This window comes from Lacerta agilis, chromosome 3 (genome assembly GCF_009819535.1).
Source record: "Lacerta agilis isolate rLacAgi1 chromosome 3, rLacAgi1.pri, whole genome shotgun sequence".
NCBI lineage: Eukaryota > Metazoa > Chordata > Lepidosauria > Squamata > Lacertidae > Lacerta > Lacerta agilis.
In genome coordinates, this window is record NC_046314.1 from 17,482,003 (window position 1) to 17,504,190 (window position 22,188).

The following is a 22,188-nucleotide window of genomic DNA, read 5'->3' on the forward strand; positions in this document are numbered from 1 at the left end:
TCTAGGAGCTGCTCACTGAAACTGATTTCGAATGCTTCCAGGTGGGTTTTTATTATGGGATGCATGTTCTTCTTGCATACCAATTTCCCCAGGACTCACACCATTGTCATCAAAATGTCAGCTTGTGTTCCCTCCACTACCATTTAATCCAGAGTTACCCTTTTCGGGGGAAATTATATATATATATATATATATATATATATATATATATATATATATATATCCCATTTGCAATATCTGAACAACCCAATATCTGTTAAAGTTTGCAATGTTAAGCCCTCGTCTGGAAGCACACTATGTTCACCTAAAGCCCCACCAACACAATACATTTAAAGCAGTATTCTAGCACTTTAAACCGCCATGTCTCTCCCCAGAGAATCCTGGGAAGTGTAGTTTGCTAAGGATACTGAGATTTGCTAGGGGACCCCTATTCCCCTAGCTACAATTCTCCCAAGTGGTTTAACAGTCAATCCCTCTTCCCAGGGAACTCTGGGAATTGTAGTTTTTTGAGGAGAAAGGGGTCTCCTAACAATTCTCAGTACCTTTAACAAACTACACTTCCCAGGATTCTTTGGGGGAAGTCATGACTGTTTAAAGTGCTATGATAGCACTTTAAATGTATAGTGCAGGTGGGCCCTAGCTCATCTGCCACGATTGTCCTGGCTCAGCAGTACATGTGACCTTTTCAGGTACAAAATAGGATTGCAGCAGCCATGGTTGCATACACCTTTGTTATATAAGTATGTCAGGCAGCCATGTGTGACTGTTTCTCCCTGTTTGAAGAAGAAGAAGAAGAGTTTGGATTTGATATCCCGCTTTTCACTACCCGAAGGAGTCTCAAAGCGGCTAACATTCTCCTTTCCCTTCCTCCCCCACAACAAACACTCTGTGAGGTGACTGGGGCTGAGAGACTTCAGAGAAGTGTGACTAGCCCAAGGTCACCCAGCAGCTGCGTGTGGAGGAGCGGAGACACGAACCCGGTTCCCCAGATTACGAGTCTACCGCTCTTAACCACTACACCACACTGGCTTGGTGTATATACCTAGCTACAAACCAGGGTTTGCATTTCATAGACTTATAGAATTGCCCATTCTCAATGGGAGAGATATAGAAAGTACCTGCAAGGCATCAATAATGGTATAAAGTCTGTGGCGGCCTTTGAATGATCTTGGAGGAAAACATTGTGTGTCAGAAAATGAAGCTGTGTCTGGGATTGTAAAAGGTTTTGGAACCAAACAAAGGATAAAAGCAAATGTTAAGTACTTTCACAAGCAGAAAATGAACGCTTATCAGGAAAGACAGGAAGTCTACATGTTGTTTGTTTATTTAAGTACTAAACTTAGGTTTAGGTTATGTATATAATTTAGGTTTATGTTAGAAGTATAGAAGAACTGAAATGTGTGTGTGTTTGTCTGTCTGTGTGTGTGTAAAATAATTGATTATTTGTTTTGTATAAGGTTTCATACGTTGTCATGGCTTATTTGTATTATTTTTGTTTTGTGTTTTGTTGCTGTTTGTTTTTCTTTTGATTCTGTACTATTATCTTCATGTTTAGTTTGACAAGTGTGTGTCTATGTGTTGTAAATAAACTCAATAATAATAAAAAAGACTCATAGAATTGCAAAGTTGGAAGGGACCCTGAGGATCATCTCGTCCAACCCCCCTACAATGCAGGAATATGCAGCTGTCCCATACGGGGATCGAACCTGCAACCATGGTGTTATCAGCCCCACACTCTAACCAACTGAGCTATCCAGGCTCTATGTGCCATATGTGGCACAACTTTTTTATGGTGGAATTGCAAGCAACTTGGCAACCCTAGAACCTAGTACCTACTCATACAACAGCACTGTTTCCTAATGAATCTATAGCTTGTACTGGGTTTGTCACACAACCATTTTTAAATTTTGTTTAGGGAAGTTTTTAATCTGTGATATTTTAATGTATTTTAATATTTGTTGGAAGCCGCCCAGGGTGGCTGGGGAGACCCAGCCAGATGGGCGGGGTACAAATAATAAAATTATTATTATTATTATTATTATTATTATTATTATTATTATTATTATTAAATAATAATGGTCTTTTATGAAAATTACTAGCTGATGGAGAATGTTTTGTATATATGTTAACACATGCAAACTAACTCCCACCTATTCTCCTTCACTGCTGCATTGCTGTACCATCTTATTTCACTTTGGATAATCACCCTCCAGTTATATACACATACCCCATAATACAAATTAGAATACACATGACACCCATATGCATTGAAAATTTGTTTTTTGCAACTATACATTGAAGCAGCAATGGGACATTCTGTTCCCTCTACTGATCTGATTAGCAATATCATATGGTGATGGTAAACATAATTTGTTTCTTTGTTTGCTTGCAGTCCATCTGACTGGCTTGCCCCAGCCACTCTGGGTGGCTTCCAACAAATTTAAACAGAGTAAGATAGTAAGACAGTTTTGTCTTCTTTTTGGTGAATACCAGCAGGGTCCTGCTCCAGTTCAGACGTCTGGTGCCAACCTCTATTAGCAAATATGCCAAGCTGAACAATTATTTTTGTAAACCTGTCTTGGGTGGGGAACAGGGAGACACAGGTCTGATTCCGAATCTCGTTTGCTGGCATTTTTAACAGTGCTATAACACCAGGAGTCCTTTCCATTCCAGACTGTTGTTTAACCCCCTTTTCGCCACGGACAGTATGAACAGTTATTAGTGTTACAAGAGCTCCACCTGCATTCAGTGTCAGGGACAACGAAAAGCTTTATGAAACAGGCAAGGACTTCCGCAGCCAAAATGCATGAATCTGCTCTAGGATTTGTGGCTTGAGATGATACCTGTAAATAGGAAGATGGGAAGGGTCTCTGTACCAAGTCAGGACATCATAATCATCATCATCATAATTTATTATTTATACCCCGCCCATCTGGCTGGGCTTCCCCAGCCACTCTGGGCAGCTTCCAACAAAATATTAAAATACAAGAATCCATCAAACATCCATCAAACATTAAAAGCTTCCCTAAACAGGGCTGCCTTCAGATGTCTTCTAAAAGACTGGTAGTTGTTCTTTGACATCTGGTGGGAGGGTGTTCCACAGGGTGGGTGCCACTACCAAGAAGGCCCTCTGCCTGGTTCCCTGTAACTTGGCTTCTCGTAGTGAGGGAACCGCCAGAAGGCCCTTGGCACTGGACCTCAGTGTCCGGGTAGATTGATGGGGGGTGGAGACGTTCATATACAGACATTTTTCTCACCTGGCCTTGTTTTGCCTATTTTGATTAGAAATTGCTCTCCAAGGTCCTAAGCAGGGGGCTTTTCCCTCACCTACCAAGCAGAGATACCAGAGAAAGAACTTGTTTTTCATGTTTGCTTTTATTAGTATTTCTAATTACTATTTAGGTTGTTTTGAAGCCACTTATACATTTTTGTTTTGTTTTTTAATTGACTAAGCAGTATATACCCTTTGCCAAACAACAAAAATAAAATAAGGAGGGGAGAGGACAAGCTATGCCAGAGTTCAGTGATCAGTGTGAATTGGCTTCTTTTAGATGAGAAAGGAGAAGCATGAAAGTGCTTAGTTTGCCCAAATTTCCAGACTGACAAAAAGGCAGCGCTATAATTTAAAGGTCTATAAAGCTCAGAAGCTCGCACATTCATTAGAGGAGCTTGTAATTTAAATAGTCAAGTCCTAACTTATTTTTCTGGGAACAATACAACAAATTGCTCTCTGCGAGAAAAAGTTGCAAGAATCTACCATCTTTTGGCAGCAGTTTCATGTCTGTTTACCTAGGAACAAGTCCCATTGAACTGATGGGGATTACAACTGAGTAGACATGGATAGGTTTGCCTTGTGTGTGCTTTTAAAATAGATCAGATTTATAATAAAGTTATAAATATAACACTATTCAATTAAAAAAATGAAAATAATAATCTGCTACGGATCTCTAAGAAACAGTAGCCAGTTTTGCGTCTTTGCTGTCATATTCTTGTTCTGCAACCACAGAATCTATAAGAAATGGCTGCTTTTATCTCAGAGGCATGACTTTTGTCAAAAAAAATGTTGTGCGGAGTTATGACAATAATTCAATTTCTATTTAATTCCCAGGAACTGGTAGTTAAAACCAGTGCTTCTTTTCTGGGGGTACACATACCCCTAAACATTTTGTGAATCTAAGTTTGGCCTCATTGAGGGGCAGTATTTCAATATGAGTAGGAAAATGAGAGTAACCCTAAATATTTTTTTGAGAAAAAAAGCACTGGTTAGAAGAAAGTGAGTTCTCCCTCATAGAGACCACGTGTTGCGATGGGGGCCAGCAAGCCACCTCCATTGCTGTGGGCGGAATAGTATAGATGGCCACAGCTCCGATTGGACTTGGGGGTGTTGTTAGGGAGATTCATATGTATCAAGTTGTGATGGACAGCCAGCAGCCTATATATGGGTCAGCCTTGTGACTGACCGCCCCCTTGGCTGCATGCTGTGGATCACCTGCCCTCCCGCCCTCTGTTTAGGCCTCCGTGTTGACCTTGCTATGCCTGTCATGGGGTCGTCTGCTTTTGGGCCAGGGGCCTGGTAGGAATTTTCCCAGTTGGCTGATTGGCTGTTGCCATCTGGTTTTTGCCTACTGCTTAGCAACTAGTCACAACTTGTAAGGTTGGTGGTTAGGCATTGGTCCTTATGTGTGATTAGAGGGGCGGTAGTCCCTCCAAATGGTGATGGTGTGCTGGGAATTCCGTTAAAGGAATCCAGGGGCTCATATGCTAGTCCGAAACCCCGGTAGGGGTCAGGGCCCACGCGAGAGCCCCTGGGACCCACTGGGGAGGGGGAGGGTTCTGCGTACCAACCTCCAGATCTCTCCCCAGATGGGATTTCCCACTGCTGACACGTGGTCAGCTCTGTCCCGTCGGGCAGCTAGTCTGGACCAATGCCTACGCAACCACTCACATTGATTTGTAATTTAATAAAGTTGTGGCCAAAATTCTGCCAAAAACCCAAACAAAAATGATGTCTCTTGTCTGAATTATTTGGGGGGTGGCGTTGGGGACCTCCATACGCAATGCTTGTCACACCCGCTACTCAGAATCTTCCACCTGAGGAAGCTGCCTTACTATACCTAATGATAGGGATTGCCCTCTTCAAAATATCCCCCAAAAGCCCTATGGGAATAGTGATTTGCCAGGGACAATAGCCAGAAAAAAAGGAACAGCCAAAGTATTTCATGGAACATCTTCTGTTTGGTTCCTCCATTCTTGACCATGAAGAAAATATCCCCAGTCCTTAAAATTTACTTCTTTCCCATCCTTAGAGCACCGAAGGACACCAGAGATGGCAGAGCAGGACAACTGCTCCCATGTTTTCTCAAGACACTTTCCCCCCTGAAGCGTCTGCTGTTGACCATTTTCGGAAATAAGTTTGAGAACTGGAAGGATCCTAGCTCATGGCATGTCTCACCCTTGTGTTGAAGTGCCAGGCATACCATGAGATGGCTCTGGGCCCACAAAAGACTTCACCCAGGAGGTGGTAGTATGCTCCTTTGATACCAGACACCGAAGGCTGACCTCATGCCATTCCACTGCCCGCCTGAAACTACATTTCTTCATCTGTCCCCCAGGTTCCTGCTGCCAACTCTAGTTTATTTGGGAGGCCAGGCAGCAAAGATATCAAAAGCTATCCAAACATTCTCTCAGAATGCCAGTCCGCTGTTACTGGCACCGGTCCTCCGAGATCTCCTTCCACCAACAACTTGCTTATAATTCAAAGTGTTCCCTGCTAATACTTGGGCAATGTCTGCATTGCTGGAGTCCTGCTGGCCTGGTATGGGAGGAAGGTAGAGCGCACTCTTTAAATCAGGAATGGATTGAAAAGTTTGATCTAAGAAAAACACGTTGTCAGGGATTGCCTGGCTCCTCGCAAGGAGAGGGCGAGGGGAGGTCCTACTCAGGAGGAGAGCCGGGGCAAAGGTATTCCTTGTGAGGAGCGAGGGAAGAGAGATCCTCCTCTCGAGGAGGAGGGGGACAGAAGGACTACTTGAGAGGAAGGGCTGGTTAGAGGTCCTGCTCAGGAGGAAGGCAGGGAAAGAGGTCTGTGAGAGCAGCTCTTCGTGAGAGGAGGGCTCTCGAGGTTACAGGGAACCCCAGCCGTGTCTGTCGATGGACTCCTCCTCCTCCTCCTCTAGCCTTTCACCTTTCACCTGAGCTCTCTCCAAGGGAGGAGGAGCTGCAGAGGCTTGGAGACTCTGGGCAAAGACCCAACACCGCCAGCCAGAGAGGATCTGAGGGACAACTGCCGCTTCCGGTGCCAGCACAGCATTGGGGGTTCAGGGGGCACCACAGACGTCATTTTAGGGTGCCGAGACTTTGGTGTTGGGCGGGAAACTGGAGAGGGGCACTTCCGGATTCTGCAAGTGACTGAGCGGTCGTGTTTTGAACTAGCTCTACACTGTAAAATAGTAATGACAATAAATAGTCTTAGCAACTGAAGACTCATGAGCAACACCTGGGAAAATCCTGACACACGTAGACCTATATTAGATTAAGGTCTGGTTAAGTACAACAACAAGTCCCCCCTCCCCCTTTTTGTAACGTACACAATATCTTTGTTGTTGTTCTGTTTCCTACATGGGTACCATTTCTTGTTTCTTCTTATTATGTGTGTCTTCTCTTCCTCTGTGCTCTCTGGGGTTTCAGGCAAGAGTCTTTCGAAGCCCTACCTGGAGATGCTGGGGATGGAAGCTCAGACCTTGAATTGTAGTCACTGAGGCACAGTCCTTCCTATATGCCCTTCCAGCTTAGCCTTTCACCTCAGGGGAGAAGTCTCAGGGAGAGCTCTGTAGGCTCCTAACCACCAGGAAGGCCTAAACTTGGGATAAAACCTAGTCAATGAAACAGTGAGTGTGAGATGGCCAAGTCTGAAGGCATCATAGCACAAGTGTGCTCAGAACTGTCCGGCAGCATCGGTCTGCCACAACAGCTGTTGGTAGAAAGATCATGTTGCTTCTTCCATGGGGAACAAGCATTTGAAACTTGCCCACATGAACTCAGCCAGGGATTGTTTGGCATGAATTAAAAGCAGCAGGTGCCTAGATGAAAGGACTTTTAAAACAGTTACAGCCTTTGCTATCACCAGCAGTCACAAATAATTCTGCTGTAACAAATGATTAAAGGAAGTCTAGAATGGGGTGGGGGAATCTGTGGTCCTCCAGATGTTATGGAGTGGATGTTTTATCATCCTGAACCATGCTGGAGCTTGAGAATATCTGGAGCAAGTGCTCTGCCACAAATGTTACAAATGCCTATGTGGAGCATGAACTCCATAGTCAAGATTGCACACACGGCATATTCCAGCCTTTGACAATATTCCAAAGGTTTTAGACTACAACTCCCATTGGTCCCAGCCAACATAGCCAATGATCAGGGGTGATGGGAGTTGCAGTCCTAGGTCTTTTGACTCTGTTTGGGTTTGTAGCAGTGACATTTCAACAATTGTTTTGACGAATCTGTGCTTATTAGAAAAGCCTTTTGCAGTCAAATGCTCTGCCACATTTCACAGGTGGTGGATCATAAGTATGCAAGGGTATTTTGGGAAATGATATATGATGAGATAAAAAAGATGTTAAAAATGAGTAGAGTCATACCTCGTGTTACATACGCTGCGGGATGCATATGTTCAGGTTACGCACTGCGGCGACCCGGAAGTAATGGAACGCGTTGCTTCCGGGTTCGGGGTTCGCGCATGCGCAGACGCATCAAATTACGTCACGCGCATGCGCAGAAGCGCCGAAACGCATCACACACATGTACAGGCATGGCGCTTCATGATAGGGGCATCACGGGTTACGAATGGGGCTCCAGAACGGATCCCGTTCGTAACCAGAGGTACGACTGTATACCCAAAAACAAACCCTGAAGCGTAGTCCATTCATGTAATGCTCAGATCTGCCCAATAATTTATTGCTCTTTTTTATTTCATTGTTTCACAGTAACAGCTATCTTAATTTGGGGTTTTGTGGTGTGTGTGTGTGTGTGTGTGTGTAGTTGGCATAAGTGTCAACCCTGTTTATCTCATCGGCTTGGATCCAAAGTTTTTTTTTTTTTTTGTACAAAGGATTATAGGGACAGAATCCCCCCAAATATGTTAAAGTTGTTTATATTATGCAGCAGCTAGGATTGTATATGCACAGAAATGGAAGGAAGAAGTTCTTACCAAAGATGAATGGATAATGGACTATGCAGAACTGGCAAAATTAATAGGATCTAATGATGAGTGTTTTATGGAAGAAAGGATGCCTTTTTCGGACTGCTTAAAGAAATATTATACTTTGATGAACTTGTGAGCAGGATTTGAGCCATGAGCAACAAAAATAATTAGATCATTATATTGTGATTACGATTTAATAGATAGAAGATAGGGTGCAGCAGAAGGGGAGAAATAACAACTCCATTGAAAATGGGGTGGGAAGATGACAAAAATAAAAGATGTGATTGTATCTTGATTGTTAAAAATAAGGAAACTTAATGAAATACAATTGGGAGGGGAAAGAAAATGCCTTTTGCAAATGCCCGTTTGGAAGAGAACTGTATCCTTCTCAACAGACATACTTCTGACTTTGACTACCGGATCAAATCTGAGGTTGTCATCTCTGAGCGCATCAACATGGCCCACACTAGGCAACACTTCACTGACAATGAGATGCATTATCTTATATCCAGACATTGCAACATAGTAAACAGGGGAATTACACGGTACCCCTAGCTGATAAACAAGCTAAGAAGGCAGGATTTGTATTAGACTACGACTGGAAAGTGTGTTGGAACATGCCAGCAAACATGTGGTAAGATAGCATTTTCTAAAACATTCCACGGATAACAATTAAGATTCGCCACAGTGACCTAAAGGAGTCTACTTCTCATTGTTAGCACAGCTCTGTTTACGAAGAGTCTGGTCACAAATTTTAAACCATGGCTTATGGGTAAGTATTTCATAACACTGAATTATTGTCTGACTACATTCATTATCAGGATTTTACATCTTTACTCAAAACATTCAGTTATCGGGGTTGCTGTCTCCACTATTTTTTCAATCATTGATCTGTGGCTGTAGATTAGGGTTTCACAACTTGGGTTTCCAGCAGTTTTTGGATTACAGTTCCCATCATCCCTAGCAAGCAGGTCAGGGGTGATGGGAATTGTAGTCCAAAAAAGAACTGGAGACCCAAGTTTGGGAAACCCTGCTGTAGATCAAGGGCCTTCAACTTTTCAAGATCGAAGATTCGCCTTTAATATAAAACTGCAATGGGGATTTAGTTTAAAATACAACAGCCATTTCTTCTATAGCAGGGGTAGAGAGCATGGTGACCTCTGGATCTTTTGGATTACAACTCCTCTAATTCCTGAAAATTGAGCATGCTGCCTGGGGCTGGTGGGAATTGTGTGTCACAATGTCTTGAGGGCACTGTTATCCCTGTTCTATACCAGCCTGCCACTCTGCTTCCCAATCCTATCCCAGGGCTGGGAATAATACACTCTTCAAAGAACTCTAACACTGCACATGCCACTCATTTCAAAGATGCTTCTCCTGCTACTTAAGAATGAATTAATGACCTAATTTGTGCAGTCCTTAATGATGTGTCAGTGTGGTGCTAGCCTGTTGTGCAAAGCAAAGGGATAGGCTGGGGGCTTTATTTCTCTAGATCAGGGGTGGCCAACTCCCAAGAGACGGCGATCTACTCATGGAGTTATAAACTGGCAGTGATCTACCCCCTTTTGGGGGGTTCAGGTCAAAGTTGTTGTTGAGCTTCCTTGGAAGGAGTCAGTTATCTACCAGTGATCTACCACAGACGATCTGCCTGTTGGATGTGCCTGCTCTAGATTCTTCCATGGTGTGTTTCTTGATTGTGAAGAAAGGCTGTTCCTAATAGTCAATACAGTGGTACCTCCGGCTGCGGATGGGATCCGTTCTGGAGGTCCGGTTAGATCCCGAGGTTTCTGCAACCTGACGACCACTTGTGCGCATGTGCGCGGGGCAAAACCAGGTAAAATACTTCCTGAAGTTTACGTAAATGGAGGTTCAACTGTAATGGCCCATCATGGTAGTTTGGTCTGAGAAAAAGCTTGAGGTGAAATTAATTACTGCCTTTCATAGAATTGTAGATTTGGGAGGGACAATGGTTATCTATCCCAATGCCGAAATATTTTGCCCAACACAGGGCTCGAACTCATGACTCAGAATTAATTTCTGAGAAACAGGACCAGCTTTGAAGATATGAAGGACTGGTGTTGTTTTAGGATTCGTGTAGGGTGCCTGTATTTCTGCTATTCCCATGTACCCTGCCTGTAGATTTACAAATATATATATATATATACAAGTCTTCGATCATCTATTCTTCCAAGGAAACATATTCTCCAAACTTGGCTTCCAAGCAGCAGGAAACACAGTCACGCACAGAGAAAATCCTGAACATTTGTTAACTAGGACAACAAACAACTTAATCTAGTTTGATGTCCCAGCTAATAAAAAACAAACGTTAGCCAGTTCATTTCTTGCCAGCTTTGTAGGGATGTTGTGTTTTTGACGCACATACTAATAATCCATTGCCAGCTTTCAGTTGATGTGTAACTGTGGAAATAAGCCTCACTGACCACATTTGATGGGATCATTCACCACTTTCTTATTATGATCTCTTCTCAAACTTGGCGTGTCAGAGCACACACATATTGCAACACGGCTAATTATTTAGAAATTGGATACACCAGGTAAAAACACAGTGTCAACAAACCCAGAGGCTTCTTACGCAGGTGAATCCTGGGTCTCTGAAAAAGAAATAGCGGGGAGCCTTCAGGAAAACAGAAGGAATAGCACAATAGAGTCAGAGAGCAAATGGAACATTTAATTATTTCTCAAAAACCCGGCCAGCACCAGCAGGGTTGATAGCTCTAAGTCAATGAATCAATGACGGTGATGCGTCTGGAGCAAATTTTTCCTCTCTTTGCATTTTTCACTTAATAAGAAGAAGAGTTTGGATTTGATATCCCGCTTTTCACTACCCGAAGGAGTCTCAAAGCGACTAACATTCTCCTTTCCCTTCCTCCCCCACAACAAACACTCTGTGAGGTGAGTGGGGCTGAGAGACTTCAAAGAAGTGTGACTGGCCCAAGGTCACCCAGCAGCTGCATGTGGAGGAGTGGAAACACGAACCCGGTTCCCCAGATTACGAGTCTACCACTCTTAACCACTACACCACACTGGCTCTCCAAGAGGGCAGGATATGACCTCTTGGCATTTCTGGGTGAATACATCTGATCCATTCACTTCAAAGATAACAAGTATTGTCCTTTTGATATTCTAAAACATTCTGCATGTGTTTTCCTTTGCACATGGGCTTACCAGACAAAGATAGGATTCCTGTGCCTTTTAAAGTTAACACTGTCCAACTAACCAGTGGTTAAACCACTGGTTTCAGTGGGCTGGATGCAAACCAAGCAAGCAGAAGGTCCCAGGTTCGACATCTGGCATCTCCATGTATGCTGGGAGCAGGGCCCGTGCCTGTAACCTTGTAGAACAGCTGCCTGTCAGTACGGACAAGGGTTTCAAAAACTGTTTTGGACTACAATCCCCATCACCCCTGGCTACTGGTCCTGCTAGCTAGGGATGATGCGAGTTGTAGTCCAAAAGCAACTGGAGACCCAAGTTTTGGATGGACTGGTGTAGACAATAGTGAACCAGGTGGGCCAATGGTCTGATGCTGTACAACTTAAGTTCCCAGTTGACAATAGCTACTTTACAACTGAGGGTTACCTTCGAAGCTTTGCTGAATCCATAGCTCCATGTGTGTCTTGGTCCGAGTTTGCCTCTGCCTGACTAAGCTGGGGAGTAGACAGGGCAGTGCCAGAGTAGGAGGCAGGAGGGTGGGCCAAACTCTGTGCCATAGACTGGCCCACAGGATCCAAGCTTCAGTATGAACAAGCAGCAGAAGCTGTTCATGGCAATGAAGATGTTCCTATGCATTAGTTTACCCATCTGTATTCACAAGTGTTTCTATTTACTCCAGCACATCGGTTTAGTGTCAGCATTATGTACTGTACTGCATGAAACATACTATTTCTACCTTAATGCTTTAAAAATGAATGAATAAATAAAACTGCACTGTGCATAAAGAGGTAAGGTGGTACTAAACTGTCTAATAGACCCAATCTAAATTGCACTGCTAATTTGCTCTTATAATATATAATAGCATATAATTTGCTCTAGAGGGCTATTTGTCTTTCAAATCTCAAGAGGGGATATTTAATTTTCATAGTGCTTAATACTTTTATTCAAAACAGAATGATGGACAATATGCATTATAAACACAACTCATTTAAAGTGCTTCGATATTTCCCCCTCCATTCATTCAGGTGTATATTCAAAAGGCAACAGAGATAAGCTTCCTGGCTTAGCAAGTCTCTTGATATGGCTTAACTTCTCCTCAAGAGATATTTATTTTGTGGGCCTCAGGTTACCCAAGAGAGAATGAGAAAGACGTAGGATAGGCTCATATAAAAAGAGAAAAACAATTTTAAAGCACTTTAGTCAGCTGTCTAACTGAACTATCAAAATATAGAATCGAGTCGGATGCAATCATCACATTCGGGTGTGCAGAACCTTTGGCTCTTCAATTGTTGTTGTTGCTGCTGCTAATTAAATTTCAATACCGCTCTTCATCCAAGGATCACAAGCTGGTTTACAACATAAAAACACAGAAATATGTAACACAGTAACAAAGAAAAACAATAACCCCTACCACACACAGTTTTAAAAGGCCACATAGACTGCTTAAATAGTCAAAGGCCTGGGAGAAAAGGAATGTTTTTGTCTGGCACCTGAAGATATGTAGTGAAGGCCTCAGGCAAGCCTCCCTGGGGAGAGCATTCCACAAGCGGGGAGCCACCACAGAAAAGGCCTCTTCTTGTGTTGCTGCCCTCCAGACCTCTGACAGTGGAGCCACATGAAGAAGGCCCTCAGATGAGGATTGCAGGGTTGAGGTCGGTTCATATGGGGAGAGGCGGTCCTTGTTCAGTTACAACTTCCATCATTCCTGGCTACTGACCATGCTTGCTGGGACTGATGGGAACACCTGGAAGGTCCAAGCATTCTCCATGCCTGATCTAGCTGAATCTCTTGCAAGAAATCCACCACTAACCCCGAGTTGTGGCGTCTGCTTAAAATCCTAGAATTATGTTCATCTTAATGTTTAGTCCAAAAATAACCCTACTTTTGCAATTTGAACCCATTGGTACAGGTCATATTTCTGTTCCTAACCCTCTTACAAATGGCATAAGCATCCATATCAAGGGCTTGACACCTATAAAGCTGCAGCTTTTAAATAAACTCACAATTTGTTCATGAAGGTTGGCAGAGATGGATTTACGGGGCTTTTAGCATACACTGTTCCATATACAACTTAATCTCTCCTCACCCAAAGTGATAGCAAGAAATGTGAAAATTTCAGCTTGTAAAAAAAGAAGCCTGCACCTTAGCCCCAGGAATGGAGCTGAAGAGACAAAAACCAGATGCCATGGTCAAAACTCCCACATTCCCCCTTCCTTTTCCTGCTAAATAACAAGCTGCGCCTGAAACTCTGGGGGCTACTGAGCATAGTCTGCAATACACCACAACAAACTATGGTCAGAATAGAAAACCTAGTGCTTCTCATGAAGAAGCACTTGGACACCCCATACACATATAAACACCATAAATATGGGGCAATATGGGTCTGGGGGGAATGCTGTATGCGCCCTGTAGCCAATCAATTCAGGGGGGTGGGGGGATTTTATGGCATATTTTTCTAGAAAGTTGTTTCAAGGAGATATTTCAACCAAGATGATCAAGGGGTCTGGAAACCAAGCCATATGAAGAATGGTTGAAGGAGCTGTGTATGTTTATAGCCTGGAAAAGAAGAGGCTAGGAGGAGACATGAGAGCCATCTTCAAATATCTAAATGGCTGTCAAATAGAGGATGGAGCAAACTTGTGTTCTTCTGCTCCAGGACTCGAACCAATAGCTTCAAGTTACAAGAAAGGAGATTCCAACTAAACATCAGGAAAAAAAACCTTCTGACAGAAAGACTGCTTGACAGTGAAACGGTCTCCCTTGGGAGGTTGTGGACTTTCCTTCCTTGGAGGTTTTTTAGCAGAATTTGGATGGCCATCTGTCATGGATACTTTAGCTGAGATTCCTGGATTGCAGGGGGTTGGACTAGATGACCCTTCGGATACCTTCCAACTCTACAATTCTCTGATTGTAGGGACAAGGAGAAGCAATTAAAACTATTTCCAATTAAGAAAAAAAAAGTTATTTTACTAAGTCCGCTCCCTTTATCCCCTCTACCTCTCAAATAATCAATTTGCCGCAAATTATGTTGAATGAACATATTTCAACAGTTTGAACTACAACTGTAGTACAAAACAAAACGAGATAGCATTCCCACTTTCAACAAAATTCTAGCCTCGCTCTTGAAACTCCCTGAAAAAAACATAAGGCATCTTTGATCAGATCCCAGCTGCTCTGCGGTCAGAACACACACAAGCCATTCATTGATTTGCTGCTCACAAATCTGCTCTCTTTGCCATAATGAACCAGCAGGCAAGCTGTCAACCGAGGGTGCTGGGCCAAACCCTGCTCTGTCCAACCAGATGCAGAAGGCTGGTGGAAGTTCTTCCTAAAGAAAAGTCTGGCACGGTGTGTTGTTTCAGAACAGGCTAGGTTCTTCACTGCTGGTAGATTCATTTTCTTGAATGTACTGGAGGATATCAACTTCACCCATGGTCTGTGCCTTTACTTCGGTTGGCTTTGTTTTGGGGGCTGAGGATAAGTTTTTTTTTGCATCAGTTACTGCTGGCTTCTTTGGTAACGCTGGCTTAGGTGGCAGCTTGGGCTTGGAGCTTAGTTTCCACATCTTCTCAAAATCCTCTTCCACTCTGAGGAGGAAGAACAAGTTCAAAGACGTGAAGCAAATCTTATTCCGATTGTTGGGGGGGAAATATTTATTTTTGGGTTAAAGGTGAAACTTCTACTTCAAAACCTCACCAACACATAGTAGAGGCAGAACAGTACTCCTGCTACATTAGACTTTTCACACAAGCTTCACTTTATCACATAACCCCCCCCCAAAAAAATTGGATGATTTCCAGTACCCTTATTCTGTCCACAGAAGGACTCCTGCTTGTGTAAAGGACTTTCTCCAAGGTGCAGCTTTAGGTTTGGTCACACTGGGTGCAGAGCCTCAGGGGCATGGTAAAGGTAAAGGGATCCCTGGCCATTAGGTCCAGTCGTGGATGAATCTGGGGTTGTGGCGCTCATCTCGCTTTATTGGCTGAGGGAGCCGGCGTACAGCTTCCGGGTCATGTGGCCAGCATGACTAAGCCACTTCTGGCGAACCAGAGCAGCGCACGGAAACGCCGTTTACCTTCCCGCCAGAGCGGTATGTATTTATCTACTTGCACTTGACGTGCTTTCGAACTGCTAGGTTGGCAGGAGCTGGGACCGAGCAACGGGAGCTCACCCCGTTGCAGGGATTCAAACCGCCGACCTTCTGATCGGCAAGCCCTAGGCTCTGTGGTGTAACCAGCACTATTTTCCTATAAAAAAAAGGTGTGCCAGGGCTCACCATGAACTTCTCCTTTGTTCTCTTAGAATGGCAATGGCGCCTACCTGAGAGGTGCCGGAGCTCTGAGCTCCGGCTGAAAAAAGGCCCTGGCTGTAACAATGATGTAGAATGGAAAGCGAGAGGCACCAAATTTTGGCAGTGCGCAGGGTGCCGCTGAAATTTGAGACTCCAAGATCCACCACTGTTTCTCCTCTCCCCCCGCCCACCTTCCCCAAATCTGCTCCAGAGGGTTGGGAAGAACACCTAGAACAGGTTGAGGAGTATGAGGGGAAGATGTTTTCCATTATACTGATGGAACAAGTCACTTAGCACTACTTTGGATAGAACTCGTGACTCATATGAAAGAATGAGATACATCAAACCCGGGCCAATAGAGAACAATGTTTTCTGATATTCTATGGACAGTCCATGGAACACAGGAAGCAAAGCAACTATCTGAAAAGTTTAAGAAATGGAAACAAAAAGGGTATCTCATTGTTTATAAGAGTTATAAAGAAACATGGGCGTTTGCTGTCTATTTTTAATTTTAAAGGTTTATAAATAGCACAGAAACCCACATTCTGTTTTTAAATTTAAATATGTTAAGTTTGGTTTAAAAAAGGAAAGCATGTGTTAGAACTTCTTGTCATAATACTGTAATGGTTTAATAGCAGCTGGGTTTGCATGGAAAATACCAGCACTTTCTAAATAGGTCAGATAAGCTAGAAACAAGAAATGGTTGCCATGCCAGTTCCAAAGATTCAGCATCTCCACCACCATTTAAAAAGAGAGCAAGAAACAATTATATTTGTCGTAAGAAAATACCAAAGGGTCACACCTCAGGGATCAGGAATAGAAAGGGTGATTCTAATCTACACCACAAGTTTCCCTATTCTGCATAATGGATGGATGAGGTTGATCCTGACAAGACAGAAGTACCGGTAATGTTTTTAGTAGACAAGAGACAGGTGGATGTGGGGGACACCCAAGGAGAAGGGGACGACAGAGGATGACATGGTTGGACAGTGTTCTCGAAGCGACTGGCATGAGTTTGGCCAAACTGCGGGAGGCAGTGGGGGATAGGCGTGCCTGGCGTGCTCTGGTCCATGGGGTCACAAAGAGTCAGACACGACTGAACGACTGAGCAACAACATGTTTCTATATGTTTTGGAAGCCGCCCAGAGTGGCCTTTTTCTTACTTTATCAAGCTGGAAGAATTGGTATGATGTGATGGATATTCATCTGACAGATGAAGAAGCTGTTTGCAGTGGTTTATGTTTAATTCAAAGGTTGCATAAGATGGTGTTTTTGCCCATACAGACAAAATGTCCATCTTTGATTACTGGGGTGAGATAGAAGAAAAACAAAAGATGGCAGCTAATGACTGTGTGTGTTCTTCCTTCTCAAATACTCCACTCCAGTAAAAGTCAGGCTGTGACTTAGAAGATCAGATGTGTTGCCAATGCATAAAACACAATGTGCAACTAATTTTTTACCTCTGAGTAGATTAAGGTAGGTGTTGCTGATGTGACTTGTTAATAAAAGTACACTTTGTATAAACAAAGGAAGGCCCGCAATCACATATTCCAAGGGACCTCACACAGTGGATTCCCCCCCCCCCCTACATTAGTAAGTAATCATTAAAGCTTTTGGAAAGTCACTCAAAACATGGCTTTTGGCCTGGACATTTTGCATGCATGTGCATTCCTGTAGATAATGAAATGTGAGTCTGTAAAATCTCCCGGATCACTAATAAAGTGTGCAATTTATTCTAGTCACCTGAAATTCTAAATCATGTTATCATATGCCTCTAACCTGCAAATAATTGCTAGGCCAAAACTGACCATAAGGATCTGTGCTATAGATGATGAGTAAGGTTGGTGCCACAATGGACAAAACTATTAACAATGGGTATTGTTACTCAGAGTAGGCCCATTAACATCAATAGACCTCACTCAGTCGTGTTCATTAACTCCAATGGGTTTAACTGTGAATAAAACTAAGTTGCATACTACCTCATTCACTACGAATCCTGAGGCCTAAGGGTGGCATCCAGTGAACTTATCCTGCTCACCCAACAACTTCCATTTGTACAACAGAACTTCCTCTCCTTCTTCCTTTGCTTCATGTGCCCCCCAAATACATTGGGGGTTGCCACAACCCTCCAGAGCAGATTTTTACAGGGTGCACAAGGGGGGGGGATGTTCCATTACACAAGTGAAAGTCTTTGCACCAAAAAGACAACTTCGTTGGATACATCGTAGTACTGAATACACCTCAACACTCTGCTTCATATACAACTTAATTGCATCATGTGTTAAAAAATACAAATTCGTAGTAAGGGCTAGATCAGATACCAATTTACAGATAATGAAAATCAAGGTCTCGGGCTATTGTTTAGCCTGTTGACATTTCTGAATGCGAAGCCTTCCAGCATAAGAGTTGCCGCATGTTTGTTGCTCTGCAAAGCTAGGGAACACTGAAGACCCTACAACTTCAGATGCATCCAAGATTAATACCTCAAGAGCTCCTCGGTGTCCTCCTCAAGGCTACCGCTTAATGCATGTTCTGTGCTTGCACAGGCGGTTGGCAACAGCAGCGAGTCACCCACAGTCACCACTCCACCAAGGTCTGGATCTTCAAACAATTTCAGATCTAATAATTGAGCAAAGAGATAACAGCTACATTTGACTTGTACACAGCAGTAGCCTGAATATCGGATCCTCCAAGTGTCCCTTTTTTCCAGTCCCGGATTTACAGAAGCCATCTCGGTTTCTGATTTGATCCTGGAATGTCCCATTTTTTCCTTAGGATGTCCCTATTTTCATCCGAGAAATGTTGGGAGTGTATGGAGATAGGTGACCCACAAGTAACTGTACAACCTTTAGAAGACATCTGAAGGCAGCCCTGCATAGGGAAGTTTTTAAATGTTTAGTGTTTCATGATATTTTTATATATGTTGGAAGCCACCCAGAGTGGCTGAGGCAACCCAGTCAGATGGTTGGAGTATTAATACTACTACTACTACTAATAATAATAATAATAATAGGATGCCCCTATTTTAATCAGAGAAATGTTGGAGGGTATGGAATATTGGCTTCCTGTCTTCCACCCAATGGGCATAAGCCACCACTGATGATCTCATTCAGCTTGATTCTGAATGCACCCTTCCCACTGCTGGTCTGTAGCCACTGGAAGAATATCCCTAAGGGAATGCAGCCCTCATAGGGGGGGGGGAGAGAGAGAGATAGGGGTCTTTGCTTTTAACTCAACTCAACCACTGGAGATATTACACATATCTAAATGAACGTACTAAGGCATTTTCCATCTTGGAATAAATGACTGCATGCCCAAGCTGGCATAGAACGATTTGGAGTTTTGCAACAAAGCTTTGCGAAACTTTGGCACATAGTTTCAGAGCGCACATCAAGGAGATGACTAGAAATACACTTACTTTTCTCGGCTGCCAATATCCTCTTGCTGTCGCTGAATGGAAACCCTTTAGCTGAGCCAAACAGTCCTTCATCGGGAACAGCTTCTTCGTCAAAAATCGTTAACTTGGGCTTCCCGTCTTTGGCTGGAGGAGGAGTGGGTTTCTTAGCCTTTTTAGATCTAAAGGTTTAAATGACAGCAGAGAAATCCAGCAGACACTGTTAAGAGTGTTCCTTTTTTCCCTTTTTTTCATTTTCCAGAGGAACAGCCACCCTGTGGTCTTACAAATTGAATTTTGGGGAGTTGGGGGGATTTGCATCAGGGTTGTGGCCTGAAGGAGGTGCCGTTTAACATTCTCCCCCATGTCTCTAATCAAAAGCAGCCATTAGCTGCAGAGAGGAAAACACGCTGGCACAATTCCACTCGACAGCTGCTTTTCTAAGAGAGAGAGAGAGAGGAGGGGGAAAGAACAGTGGTAATTCTTACTGTGCTGGAAGATAAGAAGAAAGCACTGCAGAAACCCACGGTCTGCTCCAAATGGTATGAAAAGAACTGGCACCCAACATTGTAATGGAAGACCATTCCTAAAAGAGAGCCTCCTCCGTCCTTTCTGGAGAGGGAGCCACAGAATAAAGCTCAGGTGAATTCTGCAAAGGATGCACAATCAACCCCAAGATACTATCTTAAAGTAGGCTTTGTATAGTACTGATCCATCAGGCTGTTTGAACCGGAAGGGATCAAAGGTAAATAACACAAAGTCCTCAAGGTCTTTCTGAATGGCCATCCAATGTCAAGCCTTAACAAAATTCTCCAAAAGAAGAGTTTGGATTTGATATCCCGCTTTATCACTTCCCGAAGGAGTCTCAAAGCGGCTAACATTCTCCTTTCCCTTCCTCCCCCACAACAAACACTCTGTGAGGTGAGTGGGGCTGAGAGACTTCCGAGAAGTGTGACTGGCCCAAGGTCACCCAGCAGCTGCATGTGGAGGAGCGGAGACGCGAACCCGGTTCACCAGATTATGAATCTACCGCTCTTAACCACTACACCACACAGCTTGTGCTCATTCCAATCAACGTCGTACTAGGCTTCGATAGCGATCCACCCTACCCTTGGACACAACTGCCATAGAACTTTTTTTTCCTGGCCCTGAAAACGACCATTTGTTGTTGTTTTTGGCTGTGGAAGCGGAGGCCCCGTTAGCCGCCGAAGCCGTACAGAGTGCGGCCCTGGCGCTTGAGAGCGTACACCACGTCCGTGGCGGTGACAGTCTTCCTCTTGGCGTGCTCGGTGTAGGTGACGGCGTCGCGGATGACGTTCTTGAGGAAGACCTTGAGAACGCCGCGGGTCTCCTCGTAAATGAGCCCGGAGATGCACTTGACTCCTCTGCGGCGAGCGAGGCGGCGGATGGCGGGCTTGGTGATGCCCTGGATGTTGTCGCGGAGCACTTTGCGGTGCCTCTTGGCGCCTCCTTTCCCCAACCCCTTGCCGCCCTTCCCACGTCCTGACATCTTCCTAGCGAACTGCTTCCAACGCAGACAATGAATGACCATAGAACTTCTTGAAATGTTGCAATGATCACACTATGCTCTCCTTATTCACAGAGATGGCACATCTTTCCGATTCTTTGTAAATGTTACCGTTGCCACTTCCACTTCCCAAATCTGATGCTACTGGAGGTTTCAAGTGCAGAAGAAATGGCAGATTAATATTCTACAGCCTTTAAAACATGTCTGTGGGAAGGAGGACGTTGTTGTTTTGCTGTTTTGTTCTACTTATTTACTTTTCTTTATCCTATATTTTGTTCTGGGAACTGCCCTGAGATCTTATGATGGAGGATGGGATATAAATAAATAAATAAATAATAAGGCGGTCACAGACACTTAAGGATAATTGAAGTTGTTTTTTTTAAAAAAACAACAACCAACCAACCAATATTCCATCTGCAAAGTCGAATAATTTGCTGGTTTAGTGACACATCTATTTTTAGATACGCTGAAATAATAAAGACACTCATACCCCAATTAATACATTTTATACATTTCTGTGTGTGTAAAAAAAGAAAAGAAAAGGTGTGTGTGTTGGTGTTGGCAGTATTTCCAACCAGGGTGGATAAAAATAAATGATTTTTTTTTAAAAATGGATTTTTTAAAAAATTTAAATCGGATTTTTAAAAATAAAATGCTTTTTGGGGAAAATATATTACCATCCAAAGGTTATTCAGTCATGAAATAAAGATTAGTTTTTTAATTATGTAGAATAAGGCTGTATATGTTTAAATTTTTTGGTAAATAAATTCCATTAATCCATTCACAATGTCATTAATGCTCTTCCAGAGGTTTTTGTAACATTATTGGGCAGTTTCTCTGCCTACAAGATATTATCACAGATGCTTGGTTTACTTTTGCAGTTCTCAAAACTGAATTTGACTCAGCAGAGATCACATGCCTCTTCTTCACAGCAAAAATGTTATAACATGAACAGAGTTGAGAAAAAGACCTTAATCCTATTGTTCTACAAACCTATGAATACAAAATCAACCCCTTCAGTGTTAAGTTTCAAGAAGTTCAGTGAATAGAATAGAAACAATATTTTTCTGATTGGAGTGGAATGGATCTAATAAATCAATTTAAATTGTTATTATTAAGGTAATGATTTTTTTCTCCTTCCTAAGTACAACAGAAAAGTTGTCCAAATATGAATGATTAACTTATTAAACTGGGGATTAAAAAAACTAATATGAAAAGTTGTTATTCTAAAAATCTTCATCTACTTGCATATTAAAGTTCTACCAGCAAGAATTAGTCTTTATGTAGAAAACAGTGATTTAAATCAAGCCTTGCTGACTAGTGATTTAAATCGTGATTTAAATCAGTTTGATTTAAATCAAATCCACCCTGTTTCCAACCATGTTTCATACTGCCAATTCCCTTCTACGGAAGGGAACCTCTCATGAACTGCTTGGTGACTAACATTTTACCAGTGACAGAGTTTTCCTGAGGTCACTTCTAAACAAGGAGACACCGTTCCCACGAATTTGCATCGAGCAAGTAAGTGCCTTCTCTCCCAACCCATTGCGAAAAAAGAGAGTACCCGTCAGCAGTGCAAAATGTACAAATGCAAAAATTATATGGAT

The 22,188-nt window shown here is 43.1% G+C and overlaps 2 protein-coding genes across 2 annotated transcripts in view; both read right to left on the reverse strand.

The window, feature by feature from the left end:
• Nucleotides 1-14,340: 14,340 nt before the first annotated feature.
• HS1BP3 (HCLS1 binding protein 3) overlaps nt 14,341-22,188 on the reverse strand; it is a 31,020-nt gene continuing 23,172 nt past the window's right edge. Inside the window, exons 5-7 of the mRNA XM_033142952.1 lie at nt 19,078-19,235; nt 18,143-18,278; nt 14,341-14,955 (exon numbers count right to left, since the gene is read on the reverse strand). Of these exons, the coding sequence (XP_032998843.1) occupies nt 14,727-14,955; nt 18,143-18,278; nt 19,078-19,235 (523 nt within the window). The 3' untranslated portion in view covers nt 14,341-14,726. The remainder of the gene's footprint in view (nt 14,956-18,142; nt 18,279-19,077; nt 19,236-22,188) is intronic.
• On the reverse strand, nt 20,227-20,575 carry LOC117043363 (histone H4-like). The gene has a single exon (XM_033142953.1). The coding sequence runs from the start codon at nt 20,561-20,563 to the stop codon at nt 20,252-20,254; it is 312 nt and encodes a 103-aa protein (XP_032998844.1). The 5' UTR covers nt 20,564-20,575; the 3' UTR covers nt 20,227-20,251.